Source organism: Torulaspora globosa, chromosome 3 (genome assembly GCF_014133895.1).
Source record: "Torulaspora globosa chromosome 3, complete sequence".
NCBI classification, from domain to species: Eukaryota; Fungi; Ascomycota; class Saccharomycetes; order Saccharomycetales; family Saccharomycetaceae; genus Torulaspora; species Torulaspora globosa.
Window position 1 is genome coordinate 567,968 of NC_050729.1, and position 13,903 is coordinate 581,870.

The 13,903-nt window shown below is 42.1% G+C and overlaps 9 protein-coding genes across 9 annotated transcripts; 5 read left to right on the forward strand and 4 right to left on the reverse strand.

The window, feature by feature from the left end:
- Positions 1–1,588: 1,588 nt before the first annotated feature.
- Positions 1,589–3,154, forward strand: PGS1 (CDP-diacylglycerol--glycerol-3-phosphate 3-phosphatidyltransferase; the record flags this gene model as incomplete). The annotated part of the gene is made up of 1 exon (XM_037282902.1): positions 1,589–3,154. The coding sequence occupies one exon, from the start codon at positions 1,589–1,591 to the stop codon at positions 3,152–3,154; it is 1,566 nt and encodes a 521-aa protein (XP_037138797.1).
- Positions 3,155–3,215: 61 nt separating this feature from the next.
- HG536_0C02920 (uncharacterized protein) lies at positions 3,216–3,845 on the reverse strand (the record flags this gene model as incomplete). Its single annotated transcript, XM_037282903.1, has 1 exon — positions 3,216–3,845. The coding sequence occupies one exon, from the start codon at positions 3,843–3,845 to the stop codon at positions 3,216–3,218; it is 630 nt and encodes a 209-aa protein (XP_037138798.1).
- A 418-nt stretch (positions 3,846–4,263) lies between these two features.
- On the forward strand, positions 4,264–4,821 carry RER1 (protein retrieval receptor; the record flags this gene model as incomplete). The annotated part of the gene is made up of 1 exon (XM_037282904.1): positions 4,264–4,821. One exon carries the CDS (start codon positions 4,264–4,266, stop codon positions 4,819–4,821), a length of 558 nt encoding a protein of 185 aa, XP_037138799.1.
- A 300-nt stretch (positions 4,822–5,121) lies between these two features.
- Positions 5,122–6,309, forward strand: HG536_0C02940 (uncharacterized protein; the record flags this gene model as incomplete). The annotated part of the gene is made up of 1 exon (XM_037282905.1): positions 5,122–6,309. One exon carries the CDS (start codon positions 5,122–5,124, stop codon positions 6,307–6,309), a length of 1,188 nt encoding a protein of 395 aa, XP_037138800.1.
- A 362-nt stretch (positions 6,310–6,671) lies between these two features.
- Positions 6,672–7,664, reverse strand: CDC10 (septin CDC10; the record flags this gene model as incomplete). Its single annotated transcript, XM_037282906.1, has 1 exon — positions 6,672–7,664. One exon carries the CDS (start codon positions 7,662–7,664, stop codon positions 6,672–6,674), a length of 993 nt encoding a protein of 330 aa, XP_037138801.1.
- Positions 7,665–7,914: 250 nt separating this feature from the next.
- Positions 7,915–8,466, forward strand: MRPL32 (mitochondrial 54S ribosomal protein bL32m; the record flags this gene model as incomplete). The annotated part of the gene is made up of 1 exon (XM_037282907.1): positions 7,915–8,466. The coding sequence occupies one exon, from the start codon at positions 7,915–7,917 to the stop codon at positions 8,464–8,466; it is 552 nt and encodes a 183-aa protein (XP_037138802.1).
- A 240-nt stretch (positions 8,467–8,706) lies between these two features.
- HG536_0C02970 (uncharacterized protein) lies at positions 8,707–10,407 on the forward strand (the record flags this gene model as incomplete). Its single annotated transcript, XM_037282908.1, has 1 exon — positions 8,707–10,407. One exon carries the CDS (start codon positions 8,707–8,709, stop codon positions 10,405–10,407), a length of 1,701 nt encoding a protein of 566 aa, XP_037138803.1.
- Positions 10,408–10,568: 161 nt separating this feature from the next.
- Positions 10,569–11,291, reverse strand: YCP4 (flavodoxin-like fold family protein; the record flags this gene model as incomplete). The annotated part of the gene is made up of 1 exon (XM_037282909.1): positions 10,569–11,291. One exon carries the CDS (start codon positions 11,289–11,291, stop codon positions 10,569–10,571), a length of 723 nt encoding a protein of 240 aa, XP_037138804.1.
- A 709-nt stretch (positions 11,292–12,000) lies between these two features.
- On the reverse strand, positions 12,001–13,440 carry CIT2 (citrate (Si)-synthase CIT2; the record flags this gene model as incomplete). Its single annotated transcript, XM_037285902.1, has 1 exon — positions 12,001–13,440. One exon carries the CDS (start codon positions 13,438–13,440, stop codon positions 12,001–12,003), a length of 1,440 nt encoding a protein of 479 aa, XP_037138805.1.
- Positions 13,441–13,903: the final 463 nt, after the last annotated feature.

Below are 13,903 nucleotides of genomic sequence, written 5' to 3' on the forward strand. Positions count from 1 at the left end.
AAAGCTCAGAAACGAGCACAATTCGTGAATCTTGTTGACGTCATTCACATATGAAGTGCACTCCCTGTCTTCCAGCGGAATTGCTTCATCTTCAAGCTTTTGTCGTATCTTCGCAATTAACCTGTTATGGTAATTGACTGCGTTAGTCCGCAAAAGAGCTCCAAGCCGTTCCAGCATCATTATGCGCTCTCAGCAAACCCTACCTCTTTTTGTTGAGGTCTTTCTTAGCTTGCAGGATTTTATTCATTGCAGAAATTGATTAAAAAATATCGAATCACTCTTTCCACTCTGGGAATCCACTCACTTCCCAGAAAGAATTTCGACGCTCCACAGCACTGTTTCTTTCTTCTCTGTTCCTCCGCGACTGCTTGATCAGTTTGTCTACCAATGGATACATGTGAGCCAGATTCTTCGTTTGAGGGCTCATATACAACAACTGCTGCTGCTGCTATTTCCGCTATTGCTTTTATTCATGATTCATAGCACCCGTCAGTTCTGATTGGTGCAAGGGATAGCTGAGGATGTTTACTCTTTAGTTCAGTATCTTGTGTGGCTATTAGCGAGGACCACCTTTTCGTGTGACATGAGCACCAGCTCGGCGGCTAATTCGCAAAGATATCGTAAGATAACTTAATGTAAACGATGCTCGGCTTTTTGGAAAGATGTCAAACTACTGGTGGCACCATCTTCTAGGGATTCGTCAAGCTAAGTTACCTCCTTTAAGTCGCCCTCGTAATCGAAGCGAATCATATGGCCTTCGAGCGCTTTCTCATTTGAAGGTTGCGCTTGGTGAGTTAAGATCCCGATAGTAACGTACTAGAAAACTCGAGTGCTTGAAAAATGGTAGTTTGGATATTATGATCAATAATGGGGTGGGCGCTGATCGACAAAATGCGCTATCCATGTGTAGTAATACGTTCCAATATTATCTAGTGCTTAGCTTCGTCAAGTGATATACGTATATATACCACTATATATATATATATATATCCCAAATCATCCATTAGCGTATGCTGATACGCCTCGAGAGTTTTCTCTGTGGCATGCTAATACTAGTACAACGCCCGAAAATCATCCCATCTCATGAAGTTCTAAGGCTATAATCGTGAACCGGTTAGGCCTGATGTGATTTTCAAGTGAAGAGCAGATCCCGCTTATTGCTAACTTGAGGTCTATCATTTGTCAAGTCGCTTTGTTACTTCCTTAGCGTTTACCACCATTTCACCATAATTGAACAGCAAACGCATAACGTAGCCCTCCCATGGCAGGAAAGAGTTTCTAAACAAAAGCCCGGCTGCGACGGCAGAATATTATCCGTAGACTACGTTTCTTTAGCATTTTTTCCTTGATCGGTCCATCAACCAAGTGATCTCTCTAAGTCCTTCTTCCTAGATGTACTTCCAAGGAATGAAATTCAGGAACATGAATTTCCAGCAAGATTAAATCTCCTCATGTGCCAGCTAATTGTAACTTGCCTGTTTTCTACTACTAGATCTCGAGCTTTGTTCTCGCGAAGTCTGCGCACGTTATACCTGATTTAACTCAACCATTCGAGCTTCCAGGGACAACCAGGGAATAAACCCCAGAGATGCCGCCATATAGGTTACAAACGACATTAATACGGACGATCAGAAGGATCAAAGCTAGCGAGGTCTCTTTCAACTACCGAACCCTCACCAAAAAGCGTCAAGCAGTTAGAATGTCTTCAAGCGAACCATACATAGACGAAATTAAGCGAAAGCTGTCATCAATCAGAGCACGCTTCTATTTCAAAACTGGTGAGATAGGGGTTTTGGGATCACCCTCTAATTTTCATGAGACTTTAAAACGAAAGATCTTACAAGCTAAAGAGCGGGTGTTTCTAGCATCTCTCTACATAGGTAAAGGACAAGATGATCTTATTGAATGCCTTAACAGAGCGTTAGAAGAAAATCCCAAGTTGAGGATATACGTTTTAATTGATGGTCTCAGGGGGACACGAGAGGCCCCTTCCAAATGCTCTGTCAGTTTAGTCTCGCAACTTCTCGACAAGCATCAAGACAGGGTTGATCTGCGTCTTTACCGAACACCTGCTTGCGTGGGATGGAAAGGCTGGCTGCTACCAAGAAGAATCAATGAAGGCCTTGGTCTACAGCACATGAAAATATATGGCTTTGACGAAGAAGTAATTCTGTCCGGTGCCAACCTCTCATCAGACTACTTCACTAATAGGCAGGATAGGTATTACGTGTTCCATTCCAGAGCATTCTCAGACTATTATTTTGATCTGCAACAATTGATAAGTGGTCTAAGCTATAAAGTCAAAAAGTCCAATAACGCGCAGAAGTTCGGATTATTCTGGCCTAAAGATAATTTAGCGATTGAGCCTGCCCTCAACAAAACACAATTTGTATTGGAATCTTCGGCAGCTATATCCAATTTCTTACTTGATAAGCCTCAATGCCCTGCGCCCTCAAACGTGGACAAAGAAGAATATCCGACGGTGGTTTATTCCATTTCTCAATTTACACCTCTTTTCCCACATGGAGAAGATCTATCTACCGAAAAGCCTACAATATTGAGTCTGATTTCCTCTATAAAAAAGCCGTCAATAAGTTGGACATTCACCGCTGGATACTTTAATGTGCTGCCGGAGATAAAAAAGGGCCTCGTTTCAACACCATCAAAGCAGGCAACAGTGATAACGGCCTCTCCTTATGCAAACGGATTTTTTGAGTCTAAGGGCGCTTCAGGTCATTTGCCAGCTGCTTATCTCCATCTCTCAAAGAAGTTCTTGAAGTCAGTAAAAAGGCATGGTAAAGAAGCAAACATAATACTCAGAGAGTGGAAAAATGGTATTGTAAACAAGCCAGGTGGTTGGTCTTATCACGCAAAAGGTTTGTGGATCGCCGACTCCAGTAGCGGTGATTCACGGCCAATGATAACCTGCATAGGCTCTTCCAATTACACGAGACGGGCGTACTCCCTAGACCTTGAATCCAATGCCGTTATCCTGACTAGGGATAATCAACTGAGGGATGAGATGCAGCAGGAACTCAATAACCTTTTGCAAAATACAAAGAAAGTGAATTTGGAGGACTTTCGAAACGAACCACACAGAAAAGTCAACAGTGGGGTGAAGTTAGCCACTTTTTTCCTTGGAAAGAGACTATAGTAAGCTATGAGAACCAGTATGCCATACGATATTCCAAAGACCAAAAGCCAGGAATTCAGAGTCATTTTCCTCGCGGCAGGTACGGCTTTTTACCTTGGTAAAGATACTGCGCTTGATAAAACATGCATGAAAGACACAAGACATTGCTTAGACTCACGAAGGCAGGAGTGAAATTGTAAGGCTTCTTATAAAACTCCGTTCCTTGAAGCAGAAATGCTGAACAGAGACCAACCGCGATCTCAGAAAACAGACTTAAAAGAATGTACTTCGAAGAGACACCTTTCGTACACAATCCCATCCAATTCAGACAAATTTGTGGAACGTATTTGGCACTTTGGATAATGTTTGCTATGACCCATAGGTAATTGACATGTTCCACAAAAAAGATTCCGAATCTGCCTGAGTCGCCGGCAGGGAGGTTATAACACGAACACGCATATGTGAATATACCAAATGAGAAGACGATTGCAATCAATGTAGTGCATATTGTGGAAACGCCCTGATAAATATTTTTGGTCGATCGATAAATTTGCAGCTGTCGAAGCACGAGTGCACAGGTATATAAATGAATAGCATCCTTAAAAAGCAATGATATAGAAATAGGAATTGCTGAGGGTTCGTTGGAAGGATAGAAAAGAGGGAATCTTTTCGAAAGCTGAGACCTTGCCAGTGGGGACCATAGGTAGTTCATGGTAGTGTATACTGTGAGTAAGTTGGCGAATAAGTCAAGCACATATAGATCATACGAAAGGCCGTATACCGATCTATGCAGCTGGTTGTACTTTCGCTGGTACAGACGTGCGGAAGCCTAATCTCATTATATAGAGCACTGGTTAGTTATAACTGGTTGATCATCTTTGTATAGACAATAGCAACTCGAAATCTACCATAAGCATACAGAAAGAATGCCACAGCTAAAATGCAGTAATGTGGAAATCATTGACACCTGAGGTAGGACAGAAGAGAAGATCAACGTATTGCTTCGACCGTCTTGTGATTACGCTTTCCTTTAAGTTGCAAGTAAATGTGAGCGAGACCGATAATAAAAAAAAGCCATTTAGTTTCATTTACCAAGACTTTACGCAACAGTAACCAAAAGAAAACCGACCATGGATATCCAAGAAGATTTCGATAAAAATGTGCAGGCTTCAACACCACTGCTGAAGCATTGGAATCAGGCTCTGAGTTTTTACAGGTTCTATTTGGACAAAGTTGTGCCAAAAGTGAAGGAGAGATGGATTGGTTTGGCGATCTTACTCTTCATGTTCCTTTTGCGCGTTGTCACTGCTCAGGGCTGGTATGTCGTGTGCTATTCTCTGGGAATCTTTCTCTTGAACCAATTCCTCGCTTTCCTGACTCCAAAGTTCGATGTGTCTTTACAACAGGATGAAGAGAATAAAGAATTAGAGGCTGGGGAACGCTCCGATGAATTCAGACCTTTTATCAGAAGATTACCGGAGTTCAAGTTCTGGTACAATTCAGCTAGAGCGACCGTTCTGTCTTGCTTCCTGACGCTTTTCCCATTTGTTGACATTCCCGTGTTTTGGCCGATTCTTTTGATATATTTTGTGGTCTTATTCGCACTCACCATGAGAAGACAGATTCAGCATATGATAAAGTACAACTACATCCCTCTAGATATCGGTAAGAAGAAATACACTCGTTGAATTTTCTGGCATCCACTCGGGGAATAACAAGATAAAGAAACTATGAAAGCCCGAAGTCTCAAAAGTAAACAAGTCAGCGAGCTAGTAAGAAAATTTCCTACAATAGTCTTGTATCTTTAGGCTTATCCAGCTGCTTAGTCTACATATGTGTGTATAGTCACCTTCGTGCCAGAAAGGTATGCGGCTGATAGATTTACCGCGATGTACTGATGCGCGTTTACCCAAAATTTTGACCGTCCAAATCAAAACGTAGCTCAGTCTATAGATCCCCCAACTTGACTCTCGAAGAGAATAGCGAAGATGAAAATCCTGAGTGTTACCAAATCATCCGATTCCGAAGGTGGTGCAATCATATCTTTGCTTCCTCAGGATAAAGAAGACTTATTCGCTGTCTACCAACTGATTGATAAAGATGACGAGGTGATATTTAAGAAAATGGTTACGACAGACCTCGATGAAAGCGGGAAAAAGAAAGCAACAGACCTGGTCAAACTGAAATTGCAGATCATCTCCAATGAATTTGACTTAAAGAATGAGTCGTTGAGGTATAAAGGTGTAACGGTAGTGGACGATTTCGGTGGAGCCAATATTGACATTCCCGTCGGGAAGTTCTTCAGCTTTACTGTCAACTACACCTACCCGTTCACTATTATCAAGCATGATTTCAACAAGTACAGTCAGAAATTGCTTGATGAGGCCTCTCAAACTGATATCAAGGCAGATACTGCCGCTGTGGTGTTACAGGAAGGGATTGCGCATATTTGCCTTCTGACGAACTCATCAACAATCTTAAAGCAGAAGGTAGAATATGCTATGCCAAAGAAAAAAAGAGCTACAGACGTTGCAAAGTTTGAGCAGAAGACCGAAAAGTTTTACAGGGCCACATATGAAGGCATGAAGAAAAGCTTCGATTTTGCGAAGCTCAAAATCGTAATTCTTTGCTCTCCTGGTTTCTATGCGAAATCACTAATGGGCAAGGTTATACAATACGCTGAGGAAGAGCAGAACAAAGATATTTTGAACGTCAAGGATAAATTCTTGGTCGCACATTGCTCAACTGGCTACCTCCAAGGAATCACAGAGGTATTGAAAGACCCTTCGTATGCTTCAAAGCTCAAAAATACTAAGTATTCTCAGGAAGTCCTCGTGATGGATGAGTTTATGAAGCATTTGAACGATGATGATGACAAGGCATGGTATGGGGATCATGAGGTGCTGAAGGCAGCGAATTTAGGGGCCATTAAGATTTTGTTGATAACAGATTCTTTATTGCGCTCTGATGATATCATGGAGCGCAAGAGATATTTGGCGCTTGTTGAGGATGTAGAGCAGACCGGCGGACAGGTCTTAGTGTTTAGTTCTCTTCATAGTTCTGGGGAAGAGTTAAACAGACTGACAGGCGTCGCCTGCATCTTGAAATACCCTCTACCAGATCTCGATGAGGAAGAGGAGGAGGGTGAGGAGAAGAAGAAAGAGATATCTTTGTAGTATCTGTAACAAATTTAAATCGATATGATGATCTTCGTAGAGGCGTCCACGTGGATAGTAAAATAAAGAAAAATAGAATTACCGTTCTTCTTTTAATTTTTTCAAAGCAAACGTGAAAATAGAAAATATCTTTTTTATATTTCTCATAGTTTTTTTTTCAACCATGCTTAAGTCAGATATAATCATTGTTTTTGAGTTCCGAACAAGCTATTTGATTTGTTTGAGTTTTTTTCTTGGGTCCTCCTGCTAGATAATTTGGCTGGTTGCGGATCCTGGCTAATAAATACCATGATGTACATACACATCCTATTCACGGCTTGATACAATACGTATGTATATATTTAACGACCTGGTCACATTTTTTAGCGCTGGTAAACCCAGTTATTTGAGACAGGCGCAGAAGTACGACTTGTTGCATTCTCTTTGAGAGCAATGAGCTGTCTGGCTCTGAATGCCTCATAGTGCGTGAAGGCTGTACTCTCGATAAGATCTTGTAAATGTGTTCTGACCAGAAACTCCCTTAAGTAAACGAATTCACATTGATTAATATCTTCGACATTGATAGCACCCCAGCGTGTTTTTCTGCCTCTTACTGTTTCTCCATTTATTTCGATCTCTTTTTCAGAGCCCACTACGGCAAAAGGAATGATCGATCGGATACTCTCATTCAACTCCAACTCCTCCTCATTGAGTTCTGCAGAATCATAAGGATAGATTCTGAACTTGTGCTTCTTGAACTCATCTTGAACATTTTCGCGGAACTGCAGCCTTTCTTCTAAAGTCAATGTGTCGGCCTTGCCAATGACAGGAATGACATTAGCAATTTCAGTGAGTCGCTTCAATGTGGCAATGTCTAACGCCGTAAGACCTTTTCCGTTGGGCTGAAGAAAGTAGAGCACAGCATGAACTCGAGTATCGTTTATGTATTTTTCACGCTGCGCGGTCAATTCCTTGCGCAAGTACTGGGAGTACTGCTCCTTGATATATTTGACAATTGGTTCCCATACTTTGTCATTGTTTATTTGATCACCAAAACCAGGTGTATCGATGACATTGACATTCAATTTTACCCTGTCTTCGACTAATGAATGGCTAGAGACCTTAATTTCAGTCGTTTTATTGATAGGTTGGTTGGTTATGTCTAGCCCAGTTGCAGAGTCAATCAAATGAGAGGCAAATAGAGTATTGATCAAAGTGCTTTTGCCCAGCCCTGAATGACCAACGACCATGATATTGAATTGAAAGCCTCTTTTCAAGATACGGTGTTCGATCTGACTCGTAATTGTGTCAAAACCAACGTACGATGTTGGTTGTACCTCACTGTGGGGAACTGCAGCATTCGATAATGTAGACATTATGCTTTCAATCGGTAGGTTGATGGTTTTCTAGCAATATGAATATATCTTGGAAGATGTGTTTACCACTTTATCTGAATCACGATGTAAAGAACGCGCTTGGAACTTCAAAACAGATCAAAGTACTCGTATAAAATTACAGAATTTCGAGAGTTTTATCTGTTAATGTTCCTTTCATTCTCAATCAGAGAGAAGGAAACCAAGCTATATACTCCAGAAATTTTTCAATAGAAGACCAGGTAAGGCTATAATGTACGGAACGGCAGCATTGCCTTCCTTAGGCAGAATCCTTTCTCAATCGGCTGTATTGCTACCATGGACTGCGACATTCGGCCGCGCAGTCGATTCTTTGCCAGTAGCATATCCCATAGGATTACTAGAGAAGTTATTTGGACAGAGAGATAGACGGAAGGATGAACGAGATTTCTTCTCCAATAACGGTATACTGCTTGCTGTACCAAAGAAGAAGGTTTCCCATCAGAAGAAAAGACAAAAACTATATGGGCCAGGATCGAAACAACTCAAGATGATCAATCATTTGAATAAATGCCCCTCTTGTGGGCACCAAAAGAGAGCAAATACTCTTTGCATGTATTGCTTTGACGAAATACGCAAAATTTGGAAAACACAAACGTTCACGGCGAATGAAGAAGTTCCTCAGGAAAAAGAGATATCAGAAGTGGATAAGAGAGTTCTTTATCCTGGAAAGAAGCTCAGGGAACATGAGAAGAAGCTCAGAGACAAGGAGAGCTACGTTGAACGTCGTATGAGGACGTTGCCAGTGCAAGACAACAAGCAATAAGCTCAATTCTCCTGCACACATGTACATAAGTAACTTAGAAATGAAGAAACTTCGCCTAACTCGCACTTATTTATTTGGGCTGAGCATCTCATCGACTTTTGGAGATTTTTCTTTTGAACCGGTGATGTTGACGACGAAATTTTCAAGATCCGATGTCAAATTTGATCTGCTGAGCGGTACACGATTTATTCTTCTGGGTCACCACTCGAGACAATACAGCCGGATCTGTCACTTTGAAGCATGAACATTGACCAAAAAAGGCGTCAGAAGAGTCCAAACTATCGCATCAACCAACATGCCATTGCACCAATTCATCCACTGGGTGTGAAGCCTTCAGGAAACGCCCTTCTGTTCTCGGACCGCAAAGCTGCTGAGAGCTCACGAAAGAGACTCTTGGGCAACTTGGCGAGGTTTCCCGAGCACCTGCTGATAGAGATCTTGTCGTACATTGGTGAGCCCCATGATTTGAAAAATTTAGGCCATAGTTCCAGAGTCCTGTACGCATACACTTATAATGACGAATACTGGAGAAATCTATATATGAGAGAGTACAAACGACTTGAAAGCACGGAGAGCGAAGGAGATATAAAGCCTTTCGGATGTAGTAAGTGGAGGGGATCTTGGCGGAAAACATTGCTTAACATAGACGACGAGTCTCTTGTCCAGACTAATTCTTTGGTATTTTCAGACCTGCTCTACAGGCCCTTTCAGTGCTCTAATATCGACTACTGTAGCCTTTTTGCGCATATTATAGAATATGAAAAAAAATCCAGTCAGTTATGCTATACCTTGAATGCAGAATTTGGAGTTGAAAGGTTTCGAGAGAGCTCCTTCACTTTGGAGCAGTTTCACACAAAATGGATCGATAAGCCCTTTATATTACAGAAAGATTCTCACCAAAAAAGCTGGCCAAAATGGGAATTTGATGATTTACTGAGACTGTTCCCAAGCGAGCTCTTTCGTCAGGAAGCTGTTCAATGGGATCTTGCAAAGTATTTGGAATATGCAAAGAACAATTGCGATGAATCACCATTGTATCTTTTTGATTGCGCAGATACTTCAATGACAAAAATTTCTCAGATGTATGAAGTCCCGAATATATTCATTAATGACGCATTCAAATTGTTCCAGAGCGGAGAAGTCCAGTGTCGACCCGATCACAGATGGCTGATTTGTGGCCCTGCTCGTAGTGGATCAACATTTCATAAAGACCCAAATCACACTTCAGCGTGGAACGTAGTCTTAAGTGGTATTAAGTTGTGGATAATGTTACCGCCAGATGTCCAGGCCCCAGGTGTGAGCACCGATAAAGAAGAGGAAGAGGTAACCGCACCGATTGGAATTTCTGAATGGATTTTGTCAGGCTTTTACAATGATGCAGTGAAACTGGCGGCCATGGGAAAATGTTTAATTACTGTCACTTTTCCTGGGGAATGCATTTATGTACCTTCTCGATGGTGGCATTCTGTCATTAATATCACTGATTGTGTTGCGATAACCGAGAACTTTGTACCTGAGCCGCTGTTGAGCAATGTTTTAAGCTTTCTAAAAAATAAACCAAGCCATATATCTGGTTTTCACATGAAGGATGTCGCAAGCTCCATCAATGGATTTTTATGCAATGTAAAGGAGAAAGAAATACGATCAACTCTTCCCAATTATCTTCCAACCTTGGAAACATGGAGAGCGGCTAATAGAGACCGTGAGTATGATAATGAAGACTGCGGTGTGGATTCTAGGTCAGCGATTAACATTCCACTTTTCGAATTTTTCGTAGAACTTTTGAAGCGGTCTGAACACAAAGCAGTTGCAGAAGAGGCTGTCGATGAGCTGCTCCGATTGGAGCAAGCGAAGGAGATAAAGATTCGAGAGTCTGAAAAGTGGAATGAATTGAGAAAAGGAAATAATCAGCAGTTTTCATTCTGCTTTGCACTGGATTGACTTTGCTTGCCAGTACCAGCGGTCGACATTGCTTCACCGGTAAACTCTCTCAAGTTAGCTATCTGAAAGGTGAACAACGTCTTTTTTTTCAATCGTATTAATATATTACATTTACGTAATTAAGTTCATTTTTCGATTTTCCGAAGCTAGTCACCGTTATTTCACATAACTGTACAGCAGTTCATTGAGTCGGAAGATTTCTTTTCTTCAACCTTTTCAGTTTGTCTCTTTGGAGATTCGGCCTCTGCCTTTGGAGTCTTCTTCTCGGTAACCGGAGCGGTAGCGAATTTCTTTGCCTGTTCGTAGAAGGTCTTACCTTGAATCTGGGCAATTCTGCGTTCAAGTTCTGACGCAGTTCTGGAGCCGTCGCTTCCAGCGAAGGTGCCAGCACCCCAAGGTGAACCACCGTGAATTTCTTCGATGTTAGCCAGCTCAGCAAAAGCGTTTTTGTAACCTAATGGAATATAGATGATACCGTGGTGGGTCAAATAGTTCAAAGCGCTCTTGATAGTTGCTTCTTGACCACCACCTGAAGTACCAGTAGAGACGAAAAGACCAGCGACTTTTCCGTAGTAGGATCCCTTTGCCCAGATCCCTCCGGTCTTGTCCCAAAAAGCCGACCATTGAGCGGGCAAAGTACTATACCTTGTTGGAATACCGAATAAAAAGGCATCATACTCAGTCAACTCCTCGGGGGTAATTACGGGAATTTCACTTGGCTTCTCAGGGGCATTCAACTTCTTCAAAACTTCATCGGACAACGTTTCCTGAACTCTGAAAATCTTAGCTTCACCTCCAGCGGATTCGACACCCTTCTGCAATTCCTTTGCCAGGACATCGATATGGCCATACATGGAATAGGTGACAATTGCTACTTTAACCATTTTTTAATTGAGCTTCTATCAGGAACAATGCAAGCTAAAAGAATTCTGTACTAGCTACTCTAGCTCTCTCTTGAATATCAATCGATAGTGGCTGACTTTTTTTTAGACCGATAGTTATTGCCATCCTTTTAAATATCCTCGAGAAACATTAAATTTTGAGGGGACCCAGTGGGGCGAGCTGAACAAAGAAGCAGACGCACAAATAAAATTATAAACGGAAAGCTTTTTCCAATTACGTAAGTTACCTACTAATGTGAGAGCTCATCTGGTTGTATTCTAAAAAGCTCGATATAAAATTCACTAAATAAATGGCGACTCTAAATGAAGATTACTAAGTCTTGGCTAATATGTTGACAGTCTTTCGTGATAGATGAGAAAGCAATAGCAGGGCTAGAGGTTCCGCTCTCCTCCAAACGGCTGATCAGATATGTAAGGGCAGTCTTATTCCACTCTACATTGGTAACTTGAACATCGAAATTGCTATCATCATTGGTTTAACATAAATATATTGCAAATACAGAGTTTCTTAATCTCTAGGATGTAAAGTCATAAGTCATTCACGAATGCAGAAGAGCGATCGAATATATGAAATGCATCAAAGGAAGGCTCGGAAAACTGAAGCGCAGGGACTCCATTTTCGGCTTCAGATGGTCGTCACGTACGCACCACATTTTCAGTTTCTGTCCCGTATTTTTCCTCTTCAAGCTATTCATTTGTTGGCGTTGATGTTTTTGACCAGTTGAATGTACTTTTCGGTCGAGAACGATTTTGGTCTTTCAATTGGGGCTCCGACAGCTCTGTCGATAATCAACTGAGGCAATACACCGAAGGCTCTGGAAACACCAAACAAAACTGTGTAGAAAGATGCCTCAGTTAGACCGTAGTACTGCAATAGAACACCGGAGTGTGAATCGACGTTTGGCCATGGATTCTTGGTCTTGCCTTGCTTTTGCAACACGCCTGGCGCGACTTCGTATATTGTAGAAACCAATTTGAACAACTCGTAATCTGGGAAGTGCTTCAAAGCGAACTCCCTTTGAGCAGTGTAACGAGGATCAGTTTTTCTCAAGACGGCGTGCCCGTAACCTGGAACCACTCTACCTGCGTTCAATGTGTCCCATAGGTATTTCTCGATTGTTTCCTTAGAGTAGTCACCATTAACTTCTTCTCTCAACTTGAACAACCATTCCAAGACTTCTTGATTAGCACGGCCATGCAATGGACCAGCCAAACCATTAAGACCAGCGGCTAGAGATAGGTATGGTGATGACAACGCTGAACCGACTAAATGAGTGGTGTGAGCGGAAACATTACCACCTTCGTGATCGGAGTGAATGGTCAAGTACAATCTCATCAACTCGACAAAATCCTTATTAGGGTAACCCAGAAGTTGGGCCAAGTTCTTACCGTAATCAGCATTGGCGTCTATTTCACCAATCTTACCATCCTTGAACACGTTGCGGTAAATCTTAGATGCGATGACGGGCAACTTGCCCAGCAGGTCTAGAGAATCTTCAAATGTGTAATTCCAGTAGTCCTTCTTGGCCACACCCTGAGCATAGGCCTTGGCAAACTTGGACTCGCTCTCCAAAGCTGTAACGGCAATGGAGAATTGAGCCATTGGATGCAAGTCCCTTGGTAGGCTGTCCAGAAGGTTTGTCACGTGCTCTGGCAATTCCGATCTAGAGGCTAAATCGGCAGATAGAGCCTTGACCTGGGCATCGGATGGGATTTCGCCGGTCAACAGCAACCAGAAGAGAGCTTCTGGTAATGGCTCATCGCTGTTAGCAGCCTTTGGTAATTCTTTCTGAATCTCCGGGATGGTACGACCTCTAAATCTGATACCTTCCTCTGGGTCTAGCACTGAACCTTCCCAGACCAAACCCTTAATACCGCGCATACCACCATAAGCCTGGTTCAATGTAACTTTATCAATCACAGTATCACCGCATTCCTTCTTCAGTTGTTTGATCTCTTCAGCTTTCGATGGGAAAATTTCTGCAAACCTTTCCTTTAAGGTCTTCTCAGCATTGCTATAAAATCTGCTACAAGCCAACGGCTGAAGAGAAGCAGTACCGTTTTTAGTACTTAGCTTCAGCACATTTTTCGCCAATAGGTTTCTTGTTGATGTTGATAATACGTACGACATCTGGTAAAGTCGTCCGTGAAGAGTAATATATACGACTAGGATGCTCTTGTCAGATAACTTGAACTGATCTTATGGAACAGGGATGATTATGTGAATTACTTGTACATATATATACCTATGCCGACCCAGAGAGAATGGGTTGAACTGACGACGACTCAGCTCCCGCGAGACAAGTAAGAATAATAACAAGTGAACTTGCTTCGGACATTTCTTAAAGGATATTTACTGTCATGTAATTGGCCCGAAAGACAAGAAATCAATTAGTGAGTGACATAGTGCCGGTGACACTTAGCCATCCAGTCGGGTCAGTCAGTAAGCATAGCAAGTGAACATTCTGCCCTCGAAGAAGGCTCAGTCAACCCGCCGCAGTGCGGACTAGTTATGCGCACGGAACGAGAGGAAAAAAAATAAAAACAAATTTTAACCGGGGCGCGGGCTCCTTAAAACAAAGCGCAGTACCCCT